At 41.2% G+C, this 16,281-nt stretch overlaps 1 protein-coding gene across 1 annotated transcript in view; it reads left to right on the top strand.

Annotated features, from left to right (window-relative positions):
* Window positions 1–1,368: 1,368 nt before the first annotated feature.
* epha8 (eph receptor A8) overlaps window positions 1,369–16,281 on the top strand; it is a gene marked incomplete at its 5' end in the record, with an annotated part of 120,337 nt that continues 105,424 nt past the window's right edge. The window contains one exon of the mRNA XM_084543201.1: window positions 1,369–1,456. Coding sequence (XP_084399327.1) covers window positions 1,369–1,456 — 88 coding nt within the window. The remainder of the gene's footprint in view (window positions 1,457–16,281) is intronic.

Genomic DNA, 16,281 nt, shown 5'->3' with positions numbered 1-16,281 from the left:
CTACCAGCAGAAGAAGTACTATTAGTGGTAGTAGTAATGATCTTTATTGAAAAGTAACAGCTGTAGCTATATAAAAGTTCAGTGATGCCCTTGGAAACAGTCTCATCTCAAGGTTTATTTCATTGTCTTGAGCTTTCAAACACATCACATGATCTTCATCAGCAGACCACACCCACAGCCACTAAATAGTCCCCGAGGTGGGACTGCTTTGTTTTGTATATGATTAGTTATAAATCAGTTAACATTATTGCCACCTCATGAATACAGATGCGGGTAAACAGAGTTTTGGTGTGGTGCTTAAAAATCTAATTTTCTACCAGCTTTATATGCGATATGCGCGTGTACGCATGTACGTGTGTAATGATTTTACTTCAGCACGGTTCAACGCACTGCAGCGGTCTGTGAAGGTGTCTGTGTGTGAATCTGTGTGTGTGTCTGTGCGTAGTGTGTGAAGGAGAAGAAAAAAAAAAAAGGTTAGATAATTGATTAGGACAGGTGCTGTGATCTGGCACATTTTCCCAGTTTCCCACCATCACGTGAATCAATACGTGATCCCGGTCCTTGAATAACAGTGACACACATATAAGCACACTTATGAACTATAAGCATGTGAGGTCACACCGTGTTTCACCTGGACATAGTGTAGATCATAGCTTTATGAAGGCAATATGGAAGATCGATAACCGATCATTGTCCTTGGGCCTCACCGCCGTGCTGCTGCTTTCACTTCATCCCATCAGTCAGATATTTGCCACTGGGTAGGTGAGTGTGTGTGTGTGTGTGGGAGAGGCGAGCCAATGACAAATGAGGGTAAATAACAGAGAGAGAGGGAGAGGATGGGGTTGGAGGGGGGTGCAGTGTGCCAGCTCATGACCCAGAGAGATAAACAGAAAGTGAGAGTTGGCCAGGCAGGTAGGACAGGAGGGTGTGGTGACTGAGGGAGCATTTAGCGTGCAGCACTGGCCCAATCCTGCGCTCTAATTGGCTGCCGCGACTTTGACAGACACGCTCTTCCCTCCCCTCCTCAGGCTGCCTGCCGAAAGTCTGTGTATGTATGTGTGTATGTGTGTGAGGGAGCCGGCAGACTGAAGCAAGCCACAGAGCTAGGCTCTTACTCCAACCCAATGAGCTTGCAGCCCTCACACTCACTCACACACACACACACACACACTCTCCCTCTCCTCAGCACCCTGCTCTCGCTCTCTGTTCAACCCTGGGACACAAGAAGAAGAAGAAGGAGAGGAGAGACAGAGAGAGAGAGAGAGAGAGGCAGCGAGTGGCAGAGAGGGAGAGTGAGGGCGAGGGAGTAAGAGAGGAGAGAGGGAGAGAGAGGCAGAGGGAGTCTGGCGGGGTGTGAGGGAGAACACCATGGCTTCAGATCCGGGGCTGGCTGCGATGCTGCTATGGACTATATCACTACAGGCTGTGGGCACCACGGGAAGTAGCAGCAACGAAGGTAAGAGTGTGCATCTGTGTGTGTCTGTGTGTGCTCGTTTGAAGAGTCACAGCTCAATAATGCATATTCTCTGACAGCAGGGATTAACTTCATACATGTGGAGCTCACACGGACAACGTGCCAACGCATGACACACTCCTGAACAAATGTAAACACACACTTTAAAAGAGAGGGTGTTTGAGTGTCTCAACCGGGGCACGACATCAAACTTTGCTCTGAACATGAACTCAAGGAAATCTGACTGATGTCTGTTTGTGTGTGTGTGTGTGTGTGAACTCGCCTTGACATTGCTCATATTTGCCCGGGTTGCGTGTCAGCTGCAGTAACAGCGCATGTGTCTGCTGTGGGGTTAAGCAGTGACGTGAAAATGTGTGCGTCTGTGCAGATTCCCTATGCGTTATCTGAGGTGAACGTCTTCAGTTGCACTTTCCCTTTGAGCTTCTTGAACAGCCAGGGTTAAACAACAACTTTGCTCCCCGAAGCCCAGCCTGTGTTTGTGTATTTCCATTCGCCTGTCCTTTATCTTTCCACCGTGAGACGGAAAACTGTTGTTGTCACTTGTTCAACTAATGTCACACAGAGACAAAAAAAATCCCCCGGCACCTTTCCTTGTGAGTGTGTGTGTGTGTTATTGAGAGTCAGGGTCCTACACACAGGTCTGGTCTCAGGAGGTTGAGTGACAGCAGAAAGTGGTAGGGCCTCTTCTTTCGCCCCTGACGGCGAAATTCAGTTTCGACTGCTTCAGGGTGGAAAAAACTGCAGCAGAAGAAGAAATAGTGAGGGGAACACTGAGAGAGATCAGTACTTTGGTTCAGGTGGGATCATCTCACCAGTGGAGAGGTGAGGGCAGCCACTTATCCTGTATTAAGCTGGTAAAGTTGGGGTGAGGAGGCTTGGGCCAACTCAGGTCAAACAAAGCAGGAAGTGAGGGACTGTCCATTGAAACCCCCATTGAAATCTTGCGCGGTTTATTCCCTCTCCTTTACCGTTTGCACCTGAATTTCATTGGCTCCCATGTCAAGGGTTCCCATCTTTCTCTCTCTCGTGTCATTGCTCTGCAGATTGATTTGACCTTTACCTGCAATGATGGGTGCTCTTTGCCGATTTCAGTGAAAGACGTACTTTTGTAAACCCCGAATTTACATCCATTCTGTGGATTGGCTGTAAAAAATAAGTAAATAAATGAATCTAAAAGCAAAAGCGCATATTTAAAGGTACGCTTTTTTTTTCCAAGTATGTTTTTTCTGTCCATCGTTAAGGTAACTGTAGGAGGGATTAGTCGCTTGACGTTTCTGAGTTGCTACAAGCTGCAAAAAAAAGTGCAATTTACTCTGTAAATAAATGTTGGTTTTGATCATATGATTCATAAGTATTCTCTACAAAATTTGAAAATACAATGGCATTAGTGTCTTTGTTGTTGTTTTTACGAAGCAAAGAAAGGGGATTTCACCTACATTTGATAGCTGACAGTGTACAGATAGACGAGGAACGTGAGGACACGTAAAGAGCTGTGATCAGAGACATAGACGCGAATGAAACAGAACAGAAACGTTAGCGTTTAACCTAAAACTGTTTCTTTAAATGAAGAAAAATTTTGTTAAAAAAAAACACTGAGCTGAATTCCTTTATAAAATGTAGTCCTTCCACTACTGACAAAAGCATTCACTTAAAAATACATATATATCATATATATTCTCAAATACTGAGAATAAGATTCAATAAGAGATGATGAAATAAGGGGCATTTTCACCACAGCGTGGAAATGGTGCAACAGAGTTTTCCTGTGTTTTTCTATGCTTCCTGCATTTAATAAAAATAGGTAAAGTAATTACATTTTTCCAAGATCCAACAAAAGAGACTGATTCAGTTTTGGAAATAATTAAAGGCAAATTTTTACGAATATCCAGGCAAATAATTGATGTGTAAAAGATAACAGATTTTTTCCCCTGGTTTTGACAGTGCATTTAAAAAAAATGATAGCGCCTAACATTTAATTTCTTCTCTTTGGTTCGGCTGCGGCCCGACTGGAGGGCAATTACAAATATTATGGAAGAGATAACCTTTGGAATGAAGAGCTGGAAATTAAATTGCTGGAAGAACAGGTAACGCAGTGCTAACACGGTCATGCAGAGCTCCACTTGACTACACGTAAGAGCAGCCGCACAATACAGAATGGCTTTCGTTAGTATATTGCATGTACAAGCGGAAGCCACGAGCAGCCATTTTGGTTTTGTTTAGCGTTCCCCTTTGCAGTTTTACTAGTTTTGTGTAAATGCAAATGTATAGAAGATGTGTTATATTATAGATGGGTGGCAGTGCTGTGCACTCCTCACTCATACAATGAGGCTTTGAATCAGATCAGTCCATCATAACTCAGGTGTCCTTCAAATACTATCATTTATTATATATATAAATATGTATGTGTGTGTGTGTCTATATTATGTATGTGTACTGTGTGTACCCATGTAATACCTTTAAGTTCGTATGTATGGTAAGAAACAAAAGGAAAGCAAATGATATTTTGACTTCTCATAACATGCCGGCATGTTTCCTCAATAAGAGACGTGAAAATATCGAACCTCTCCCTGGATCCATCCAGCGCCCAGGAGACACAGTAATTATTATAGGGACAGATTGCTATTTTTATTTTTTTATTATTCTATCCAGGAATGGAAAAAATTAGAGGAGCTGCAATCAGTAGCCGATAAGCAGGGACGTACCGCTAAGCAGCTAAGCTCACCAACGCATTGGTGGCGAAGACGGAGTTCACCACTTTAAAAAATGATCTACTTCTTTAATGTGGCCTTAAGACTCTTTGCAAGCAAACATTTCTTAATAGAGTTAAAGAAAAAAAGAAAAAGAAAAAACAAGTCTGAAACAAGTCTGTTTTTACATTTTACAGATATATTTAAATTGTTGTACCATGAGAATTCAGTCCAAATTTGGGGATTTGTGGTTTTTTATCTGACCACAATAATACCACAAAAATAGAAACACACACACGCACACACATATCAAATAATTCGTACTACAAATTTATTTTGTAGTAAGTAAAAAAGAATCACATTGCATCGATAAATGACAGAATTCCAGTATTTTCTGTTAAAATGTTGTTCGGAAGCGAAATGTTGCTGCGGGTCATTTGGGTTTATTATTCGACCACCAAAATTACAAAATTACAAAACGATCCTATGATTTCATAGGATCGTTTTGTATTTCAGGTTTTCAACTTTTCTTTATGCTAATGTTCAGCACGGACGCTTTGCCTGGCGATCAAAACAGTGAGATGCAGCCTGTATGTGACTGGCCATCGTTTATTACATTACAGCATGGTAGTATGTGTTATATTTGAGCACTTGATTACACATACCCACACGGAAAGAACCTATATAAACATATAGGATTTAATATAGGTTTTGAATATATGTGACATACATAAAATTGGCCGTTTTCATATATACGCATATATGCTATATATGCAGCATATATGTTATCATATCCTGCATATATAACGTATATATGCAGCATATATGCACAGATAAACTGCATATAGGTTTCATATATCCTCATATACCCACACGGAAAGAACCTATATGAGGATATATGCGCATATATGAAACCTATATGCAGTTTATCTGTGCATATATGCTGCATATATGCGTATATATGAAAACGGCCAATTTTATGTATGTCACATATATTCAAAACCTATTTTAAAACCTATATGTTTATATAGGTTCTTTCCGTGTGGGTAGACAGTTTTGTTCTCTTCTGATACAACGGCAAATCTGAGAATCCCACATTCTTGGTTCATACATTGTTTTTTTCCCACTGGCAACCACCAGCAGTGCATGTCCTTCAAACTAGAAGAAGCTATTTGGTGCAGAAATCGTGTTTTCCTGAAATCAATTCTGAGAGGAAGTCTGTTATACTGAGGCATGAAAATGGTCACATTAGATATTGGCTGAAAATACTTGTCAGCAGTCTTTCGATCTTCCTTCAGAAATGTCAAACATACACTTACAAAGGAGGCAACAAACGCAGACCAATTTTGCAGTAGCTCCCGCATTTGTCTAAAGTTTTGTACATTTGCCTGCACGGACGGTGATGGTTTCCCTGAGCAGCACCTCCTGTCTGTGAGCACAGTCCCTGATTCAACTCCTGCACGCCGCTTCACACCGTCCCATTCCCGGCGAGAATAGAGAGCGTACCTTCAGGTTGTTGTCAGTACTGAGGAACATGAAAAGACCCATGCAGAGAGCAGGACTCGCTACTAATGAGCAAACTGTAGGTGGAAGATTATTACCACATACCTCTGCTGCAGGAGGACCATTGGGGGAAAAAGACTCAGAGACAGAGAACAATGAGTAGCACAAAAGATTATTTTTGCCTCATTTTTAAGATTTGAACATGTAATTTAGAAGCCACAGAAGGGAAGACAAAGAAGTTGAAAGCGGCCGAACTGCTGGGAGTTGCAGGCTTTCCCTCTTTGTGCAATAAAAGGCAGGTTTTTGTGTGTGTGTGTGTGTGTGAGTGGAAAAAAAAAGCTTTTGATTTTGATCACTACCAGAGTCGGTTCAGATGCTGCTGTTTGTATTGATCTCTCTTCAGTCAATAGAGAACCTGCTTCATGTTTAGCAACATCACATGAAAATAGAATGCATGAGGACTTTTTCATAATTAATAGCTTGGAGAGGAAACCTCTCTGCAGCAGATTACAGAGGGCAAAAAAGGCTATTATGCTAAGCGCTGAAGCTGCTTAAGTCCTGTTGCTCAAGGACACTTCAGCAAGCTCACTGACGGGGAAAGATGTTTTCCTCCACGTCGTTTCATATTTAAACGCCTAGCGCCTTTTATTGATGCCTGTTTCCACCTCCTCACCACACAGAGCACCCAAACTATATCCTGAAGTCTCACGCATCAAAAATAGATCAGCGTCCTCATCAATCAACCTGTCACTGTGTTTCACTTCTTCTTTTGTTTGTTTTGCTCAATCACTTACAGCTGTCAGTTCCCAGTCAATAAGAGATAGGAGAGCAGTAGGACACATAAAAACAGAGTTGTTTTAGTCATAATTTCACCTCAAAATGAGGAAAGAGTCATTAAAAGAGTCGTCTTATTAACTGTGCTTTGGCAGCAAGTGACGGCAATTTACTAGTTAATTCATATTTCACCTTAAAAGCGATCCCTACCATTCAGGTCAATAACTATTAAAATTGCATTTTTCCATGGCTCTGGATCCATTTTCAGTTTCAGTAGTGAGGGCTTCCAGTGTTGTCCTGGGGAGGGAGAGCCTGCATGTGCAGCATTATGGGAGTGCATTAAAAAAAAAACAGCGAGAGCATGAACTTTTCCCTCCCACTGTCTGCTGGCTTGTCTTAACAGGGGTTGCTGTTGGCCGGCCCACCTGCCTCCCCACCTTTTCTCCCCTAGGCACTGGTCTTTATTGAGACATCAGCCTTGTTAGCCGGCTGTCGACAGAAATATAGGAGCTACCAGATCAATAGGGCTGGCTCTGCCAGTCCTCAGGAGTTGAAGCAGGCCAGGCCTCACAAAGCAGGGGCCTCGCTCGATCCTTGTCCTCCCATTAACCGCAGCTGAGGCTGGACCAGCCAGAGTTCAGCAGCCCCCGGGTTTGTGATCGCACATATGTCATTGGGGTAATTCATGTTTCTCTGCTCTGCTAGCATGTGGGCTAGAAGATCCCTCACCGGGATGGTTCGGGGTAAAGCAGAGGAGTGAGAGACGGTTGTAGGCGCCGCTTGACAGCTCTGTAATGGGCTGGCGGTGTGGTTGTGTTAGCACATCCCTCCTGGAGAGAGATTTCTATGATGTTCCCTTCATGGGGACTGATGAATGATGGAGATCTGGCTCTGCAGCAGCAGCCTCCTCTCCTCTGTTATAGATCGACACAGGAACACAGGGTGTGTTAGTGACAAAAGAGAGGCTGTGTGATGGAGGGATACACTGGCAAAGAGGGTGACAGAAAAGGAGTAAAACAAGGAGAGTGAGAGATGGTCACGAAGAGAGACCAAAGTGAGATGAAGAAAGGGAAAGAGGAGGAGGCTGCTGTCTCAAACATGTCTCTTCAAGTTCCAGCGGCGGGTGTCTTTATCAACACCAGCGGAGAGCGTCTAGCTGATAATTTGCCGCTCTCAATTCCCTTCAATCCATTAAAGGATTTAAATGTTCATTAAGTTTAATAGAAGCCCAGCGAAGGTCTAATATGCTCTGATAAGTGCTGGCAAACCTGCCAACCTGTTCCAATTGCTGCAGCAACAAAGAGCCATCCAGCTAATAAGGTCAAACTCAAAGTTTGCGCTCAGCTCACTTTGTGAAGAGCCTTTCCTCTGAGTCACTGCAGCTCACACAGCAACAAGCTGAGAGTGTGAAAGCTGAGAAGTCCTCCAAACTAAAAGATTGTCTTCAGATAAAACTCATACACATTTCCCTATGTTCTGGTAGAATGATTGACCGGCTACTTTATCCTCTGCCACTTTGCTTTAGTTCAGACCGTTTAAAGTACATAGTTAAGGTTGAGGAAAATACTGGTTGGGATGGGAATGTGGCACAGACGAGAGGTGGCCATGACCACCAACAAATGAATAAATAGAATAAATAATTAAACCCAAAAACAAACTGGTCCAAGTATCACAGTCATAACTTTTGTCATTCTGAAATGATCTTTTTACTGCAGTACTTATTTCTGTTATACAGTAAGCTAATAAGCAATATATCTATATTTTGGTCATGCTTAAGTTAGCATTCGAGCATAAAATATATATCAGTGTAAACACTGGCCTCCCTAAACCCGCTTGCTGTCTTGGCGTGAGTTGAGACAAGGACGTCTTTGGACGAAAGTCAAAGTAAGTCCTTGTGAGGTGGACCTAAACATTGGCCTTGTCGGGTGTTTGAAAACATGCAGTTGTGTAATAGTACAGTTCCCATCTGTGACTGTGGCAGGTAAGCCATACACACACACAGTATTATATAGTGAGCCCCAAACCGACCGGGATGCTATCTGATGGATCTCTCCTGGGCCTGTTTCCATAAGGAAATAATGCGTTTTACACCCAGTAATCTGCCCATATATCACAGCCCTGATGCAATTAATATCTGGCAGGGGAAGGGGTGGGATTGGGGGGCTAATAACTCATCTCACAACTGATGAAAATCCAGACACACCTGCACGTGAGCAGTTGCACACAGGACCCCTCATATATTCACATACAAGTGCGTGCTCACACACACGCAGGCGCACACTCAGACACGCACTGCTTCAAACCGAGTTATCTCCGTGGGGATGATATTAACGTCCAGTGCGCGTGAAGTGTAAGTCTGAAGGAATAAGAAGCGTTTAGAATGTCTGGCTTATACGTACAGATAGGGGAGCGAGTGAAAAGGATGAGAAAGTGAATAAGTGAAATGAGGGGTAGTTTGGCTAAAGGTTTGTAAAAGTCTATTTCAATGTCTTGCATCAGCGCAGAGCTCGTGAGTTACCTCCTGCTGAAGTAACTTCCTCAGCATTTAGTGTAAAAAAAAATAAAAAAATAAAATAATAAAAATGTTCGAAACAGCCTCTCCTTGTTTGGAGGACAGAACTGTTTGTGTGCTAAATGAAGCCGAAAAAGAACTCTTGCCCGTCCTGACCTCCTGACTTTTACAGTGTACTATCACCATTTTACAGCAAATTCATCATTGCCCTCGGACACATGGCCAGACATGAAGAGCATTTTTAGAACAACTACTCATATCATGTCTTCCGTAGAACATTCCTCAGAAACGAATAGAGTTAAGAGAAAGAACCTGTACTTTAACAGCACAATCTACCAAACTGCCATCTGCAAATAATTTATTTTATGCATTACTACTCATATACAATTATTTTATTTCTTCTCATTATCTACTGTCATCCAACACAGTTACCTCTGTGTTTTATCACTGTGTGAATGGTTAATCAGCGCACAGAGGTCCTGAGAAAATACCGAGGGCAGACTTGAAGATGAGATACTGAAGCTTCTGGCACACTGCAAGAGAATTATTTACACATGGAAAAAGCCCATCCAAACTGCCTCGGTTAAGTCTAAAAGCAGGAGGACTAAGATCTTACTTACAATGCCAAAATTCTACAGACAGCTGTTCCAGTGATGTTAAATGGAACGATTGAGTGTCTAATTCTGCCAAAGCAGGCAGTCCACGCACTCTTTTATTCTACTCTCTGTTCCCTGCCGTGTGTTCATACACTGCCACTTTTAAATGCAGAAATTCATTCATATACTCATGCTCAAATTATATCAACAACAAAGCTCGTATCCCTGCGAGGCCTCAAGCAGGGAGCGTGTTGGTGACTGATCCTTAGCTGGAGTTAGCTCCGCGCTACAACTTTCTGCACTCCGACACATCGTCCTACGGGAAAAACAAACACATTAACATAGCGACATGTCATCACGCTGAGCGTTGGATGTTATGCTTTGATACTGAGTCGTGCACCGCCGTCCCTGTTGCTCCGTGTCAGACTGCTTTATTTCAGTTGTTGCAGAGAGTCTGTGTATTGTGTGGTGCAAAGCATCAGGGCTTTACCCTGACTGGGACACATATATACACGCACAGAAGCAAACACTCATACAAACTTAAGACACATTGGTCTGAAAATATGAAATGTGATGAAGAAGGACTGCTCGTGTTCATAGCAGGTGAAACTGTTGAGGGCTGGTAGGCTGGGTGCTGCGAGAAAATGACGGATAGATATGTAGCCTTGATCTTTTAACTTTGATATTTCAGCTGTCGAAGCATTTAGAAAAATTCATCTGGGTCTTCAGATAAAAAAAAATTTTTTTTTTTCTTTTTCTTACAATTATTTCAAGTATTTATTCGTAAGGGATCATATTAAACATTAAACATCAGCACTATCGTTTGATATATTTCTGATGTAGTTAAAAAGCTTAAAGGGGGTGGACTGGAACTGACTGACAGATTTTAAGGGTGCTCTTACACTGATATTTCGTTCCGATTGATACAATAAAATACAATATAATACAATAAATGTTGCATTTGACCTGAGTTTGGTTCCTGTTCACAGGGCAGTTGAGACAAAGATCTGGCACACCATCAATTTTGTGACTGATTGTAATTTTGTGGGGAAATGGACTTCAGGAAATCAGATCAAAATAGCTGTGGTTCAGCATTTATTGCTATTCTGTGTTTCATGGAACAGAACAACATATGGATGCCAAGTCAGGTGCACTTCCAAAAGGCGCATCAGGTAAAGTGCTTGGTTTTATCATTTTAAGGGCCACCCTTAAAGGGATGAACACGTGTTCACACTGCAGATGAACAGCTCTGTGGAGCGACTGCATCTTCTGAACCGGGTTCAGCTCGGTTAATTTGTTCCAGGACGGAGTGAACAAGATTACTGTGTTTACACCAGCCCAAACAAGCCGAAATGGTGGAGAAATGTTTGTGGTAGAGAGGTTGAAACACCTAGGTTGGAACGAAGACCCTTATACTGTCCCTCTCTCTAAATATTTAGCTTACTAACCAGGATCAAAATGTGCCAATTAGATTTCAAACTTATGTTTGGTTTGTTATTTGTATAATATTTGTAATGCATTATGTATGAGCATGTCAGGGAACATATTTAAAACTCTTCTATGAAATGGAGAGTGGAGTGTTTTATCCATTCTTCCATCCATCCATTAGGTTATGTATATTTTATATGATTTTTTTGTCAATGGCTGTGTAGGTCACATGAAGCTTGAGCTCTGCTTCCACATGTTTGAAGCTACAGTGCTGAGTTTTTGTCTCCCCCTTCTGGTACTGACAGTAATTACAAAAACACTGTTGACGCGTACTGTGTGCTCGAGGTATGTCTGCAGTGTACTGTTGTCTTCTTTCAGTGCTCTGGTAACAACAATTTGCCCTCATGGCTGAGTCCAAGGACCCCCAAACTGATGGAGAGATGGAGCGGGGGCCCCCTTCTTATGTATATGTGTATTTAAAGACATTTAAATTTATGGGAAAAACAATTTGCGACGTCCCTGCAGTACCTCCGTGGACCCCTAGGGGTCTCCTGACCTCTGATTTAGCATGTAATCCTTCTTCTGTTTCATTTTTATTTGACATCACAAACCTTTCTAGAACACTTCCAAAACTGTGTTTCATGGTTCCAGACTGCCAGAGATGGTAACTCAGAGTTCAATCTTAGCAATAATTCTAACTTTATAATTTTCTATAAGTTATAATTTATGCTATCTTGAAGTCTGGAGTGGCAGCAGTTGTCCAACATCGTGACAATCAACCACGACCACACAGCTAATTAACCTCTCACCAACCTGGTTTCAATTGACTATTGAGGAAACTGGTGAAAATGATCAAAGATAGGATAAAATCAATTTACTGAACCATTACTTTAATTATCTGTTGGTTTGTTTTTCATTTGATTTCTGCTTACGGGTATTTGAATCATTTTGCAGCTACATTATATTTAGTTAAGGACGATTGGTGTACATTTTTCAAGTGTAAAAATATAAAAACAATTGCTTCAAACCAAAATTAGTTTCCCCTCATGTACCCTTTAATACGGGTCGAAGCACTGAAAGTTAGCACCGGTTTTCATAGTATTACACAGTTTCACACTAGAGTTAAATGATCAATAAAAATGGAAAAAAATAAATAAATAAACAAAATGAAAAGGAAAAACACATATTCTTTAGAAAATGGTTAGCAATGGTATATTTATTTAAAATTGACGAGTCATATAAAAAATGGGAACATCATGGTTTCTAACCCCCTTTGTTACCAATAAAATAGCTTCTATTCTTATATTATTACTGTATACTGGAATGGAGTACAAGCATTGCTTTCACCATTATTAATATTCTAAATGGTTCAAACAACAGCATTAAAAGGACAAAGCTGATGTTTTCTTAAGGTCCACATGAACACAAAAATCTACTTGGCATTACTGTAGCCTACCTCTCACTAGCACCCTGTCTGTGCTCATACCCTTTCATTGCTTCATAATTTATTAAAGACTTAGTAACTTCCTTAAACAAAGGGGCGCTGCAATTTTTAGAAATCATTAATCAAAGGGGAAAAAATAGTGCATTTGGTTTCTGCAATTGAGCAATACACAACTGGTGCGCTGGGGGATATTTAGCAGGGTGGTGTATCTGTAATAGAAGTGAAATGTTTGTATATTACAGCGGACACATTGGGCCTACCTTCTCTGAAGAATCTCTAATGGTCTCGCGAACAGCTACTTACAGCGGTATTAGGAGCACAGTGTGGAATAGCTTAGTCGGCCATGATGAACAGATTACCTAAACTACAGATAACCTAGAGGGCCTGATGGGAAAGGAAGAATGCACCATCTCAAAGCAATTATGCCTCAAATCGTCACTAAGTATCTACACTATATAACAGTCTTACAGTGTGTTTAGTGCTTTTGCTTTTGCCTGGCAGAAAATGTTTCCTGGACAATCAGTACCAAACAGAGGCAGGGAACCACTGCTCTAATGAACTGATGTACTACTTATACTATATGTGTTGCTGGAGTTTTCCATAAAACGAGCCAACGCCACATATGGTAGAGTTCAGTGAATGTCCCACTTTTTAAATGTTATCTAGCTATGGATATTACAGTCTCTTTTCTCTCTTTTAGCATGCACACTTCAGTGCAGAAATAGTGACGTGACCGTGGCACGTTAGACACACTGACTGACAGTAATTATCACCATTCATCATTAAGCATAAGCCAGGGATGATAAGAGCTCTTTATGTAAAATGTCAGCTCACTGAAATGATGAAAATGATTAAAGGGCATCAGAGTGAAATAGAGACGTACATTCTGCACGAGGGCTGAAACCAACTGACAGCGTGAGGGGGCTGCGAGCGGAGCAGCCGGAGAAGAAAAAAAAATAAATAAAGAATAAAAGTAATTTTATTTATTAAAGAGGAAGGCATGGTGAGAACGAGGCTGGTGTAGAAACATCACAAGGATCTCCAGGCTGGGCTGCAAGTCCAATCGTTATTGATAAAAAAATCACCGTCATCTGAACTCAACTATTCTCTCTGTCTGTCTCTTTCCTTTTCAGTTCAACACAGCTAACCTCTGTGTGAACCCTCTACCGTAAATCAATAAGTTGAGGCATACTTTTTTTGCAGCGGCAGGCCAAACTTCAAGCCAGAAGTTCTGTTTTGTTCAGCGGGTGTTGCAGACACTGTCAGCCCTGATCTCTGCGGATGCCGTCGGGCACAGATATCGCATTCAGTCATCTGCTTTCAGACTTTTCTGTCTCTTCTCTTCTTGTTTTCAACTACCCTCTTCTTTTTCTTCACTCCCACCCTCTCTTTTTTCCTCACCTTTCCTCTTTACCTGCTCTATAAATAGCGCTGCATGCCTGTCCTCCACTGCGTCTACACCCCTCTAGATGTTTTCCCTGGGGAAGCCAGGCAGGCCCAGGCAGCAGTATAGCCTGCTATTCACTCGTCTCTCCCCTGGGAATGGACGAATCTCGCTGGCCCTAAGCATCCTCCACCCTCCATCATGCAGCAAGCATGATGCCTTGCAGGGATATACAAAGCGGGGTCCATGCTCCGGTATGGAGGCACCTGCTAAAATAAGATATGTGTGCTGGGTTGCGCTGGCCAGTGTAAACCGAATCATCCTGTCACCACTTCAGCAGAGGAGCAGGCACTCTCCGCTGCATGCTCTTTCTGACCTAATCTCGAGGTTTTGGAGAGGGCTAAACTGGGACGTGTTTACAGTTTATTCTGCTGTTTCTTTGTTAGAAAAGCGCTGTCTCTAGTGCATTTTGTGCTGATAATATGGAAAAAGTTGTGCAGCGCACACATCCATGCTTCATTTCCATAACAATTTTGGAAGCTCTGGCGGTGATGATGATGATGTGTGCACTTGTCTCTTCAGTAAAAAAAAATAAAATATTGGTAGGTTACAGAAAAAACAGATTAATGCAATGTATGTTGCAGTGTATGTTTCTGTGTGTTCTGAGATAAACCTGTCAGAGAGATTTAACATCTCAAACCCCGTGACAAAAAAAAAGATTTCCCAAAAAACAACCACACAAGAGAACCAAGAGTAAATGATCATAAGTTAGCGTTCGTTATTAGTTTTTCTCCATGTTAGTCTGACAGTGATACCTCAATAAATGATTAGAATTCTCTGCTTAGCTTGTTGTCTCCTATAGCATTGATCTGGAAAAATCAACAAATCAAAAATGCATGAGCCACATAACGATTTCATCAAAAAAGTATCAAGCGTGCGGCGGAGTCCTATTACTCTTGGATAATGCTCGAAAGAGTTTAGTACACCGAACAAATGGAGTCTTCAATCCAAGTTCCCCTGTCTGCTGGTATCAAAAAGCTGCACAGCATGAGGCCTTCAGGGTTATCAAGGTGCTGTGTTTACTGATAGTTTCATGGATGTTAAATGTTTAAAACGGTTTTGTTTGGCCTATTGAACTTACACATTACTTACACACCTGAACAGTTATAGTATGTTGTAAGTCATGTCCGCAACATGCCAGTACTGAGCAGGCATTTTTGCTATCTTTGGATTTAAAAGCACTGATCAAATCATGATCATGTATATGCACAGTACATGCATTTACAAATATAGCACTGGCATAGTATAATATATAATACAGCATACATGCTTTAAAATGGAATTTGTAATGTATTCCATGACATTACTCAATCTGAGTAAAGTATTCTGAATATTTGGTTTACTTCCACATTGAAGGGCAATTTTTTAAGTGTATGAATGGGGCAATCTCACCCTGCTTCAGTGTTTCCCACAGGATTTTGTGGGACCCTGGCAGGTCTACTGTCTTGATAAAACCCCATAAATGTATATGTTATCCCAACTATTAAACAACATGGATGTTGGATTTACTGACAAATGGCAGCAGCCTGTTCAGTAATAGGAATACTAAAAATAAACTGTTAATCTATGGACAAATTAATGTAATAATAATAATAATAATAATAATAATAATAATAATAAATCAATAACCAATAAATATTATTTATGGTAAACAGATGACTTTCAATTTAACTTTGCCAATTAGCTCTTATAAAGTTAAACACGTTCATCTTGATTTGCTTCCTCCAGGTTTTGACCAACTCTATTTAAACAATTTTAAATCTCCATGGTCTGCTCCTGCTCCAACTCCATTATTTTTTACTGATCAAGCAGATAGCGCAACTGGACATTAAAGTCATAAAGTCTTTGGTTGCATGTTTTGCACTAAGGCTTTGGAGAGATGCGTGGTGTTGCCTTAGTTTATTTAGAGAGTGAATAAACATGTGAATCAGGTGCCGTCATGTAATCCATTGATATCAACAATGTAACTTTTTTAAATGTTTTTTTGGACATCTATACCATACCATGTATTTGTAACTGTAACAGAATACAGTTACTCATCATTGGTATTCTAAATCTGTAATGCCAGTACATGTAATCCATTCCTAACACTGCACATAGTTTAGTCCTGGGGTCCCAGCCTTGGTCTTAGGCACTATCAAAGTGTCACACGATAAATGTGATAAATGATTAACCCTTGGCACCCTTGCACTCTTTACTATATTTGTTATTAAAACATGACCCGCCGCCATTTTGAGAAGGTTGCAGAGCGTGGCACACTAAGCAAAGAAGCCACATAGTATTACCATGACTAAAGTGGATGTAGCATTGTTGTAGTTCCATTTTGTTGAATCACATCTTTTTTTGGAACAGGTCAGAGTTGACTGACTCATTGTTATAAAAAGCTGTCATTAGCCTGCTCCTAGCCTGATATCTAACA

The sequence above is a fragment of the Chelon labrosus genome, assembly GCF_963514085.1.
Source record: "Chelon labrosus genome assembly, chromosome: 4".
NCBI lineage: Eukaryota > Metazoa > Chordata > Actinopteri > Mugiliformes > Mugilidae > Chelon > Chelon labrosus.
The sequence above is the reverse complement of the archived record's forward strand: the minus strand, read 5'-3'. Positions and strand labels throughout refer to the sequence as shown.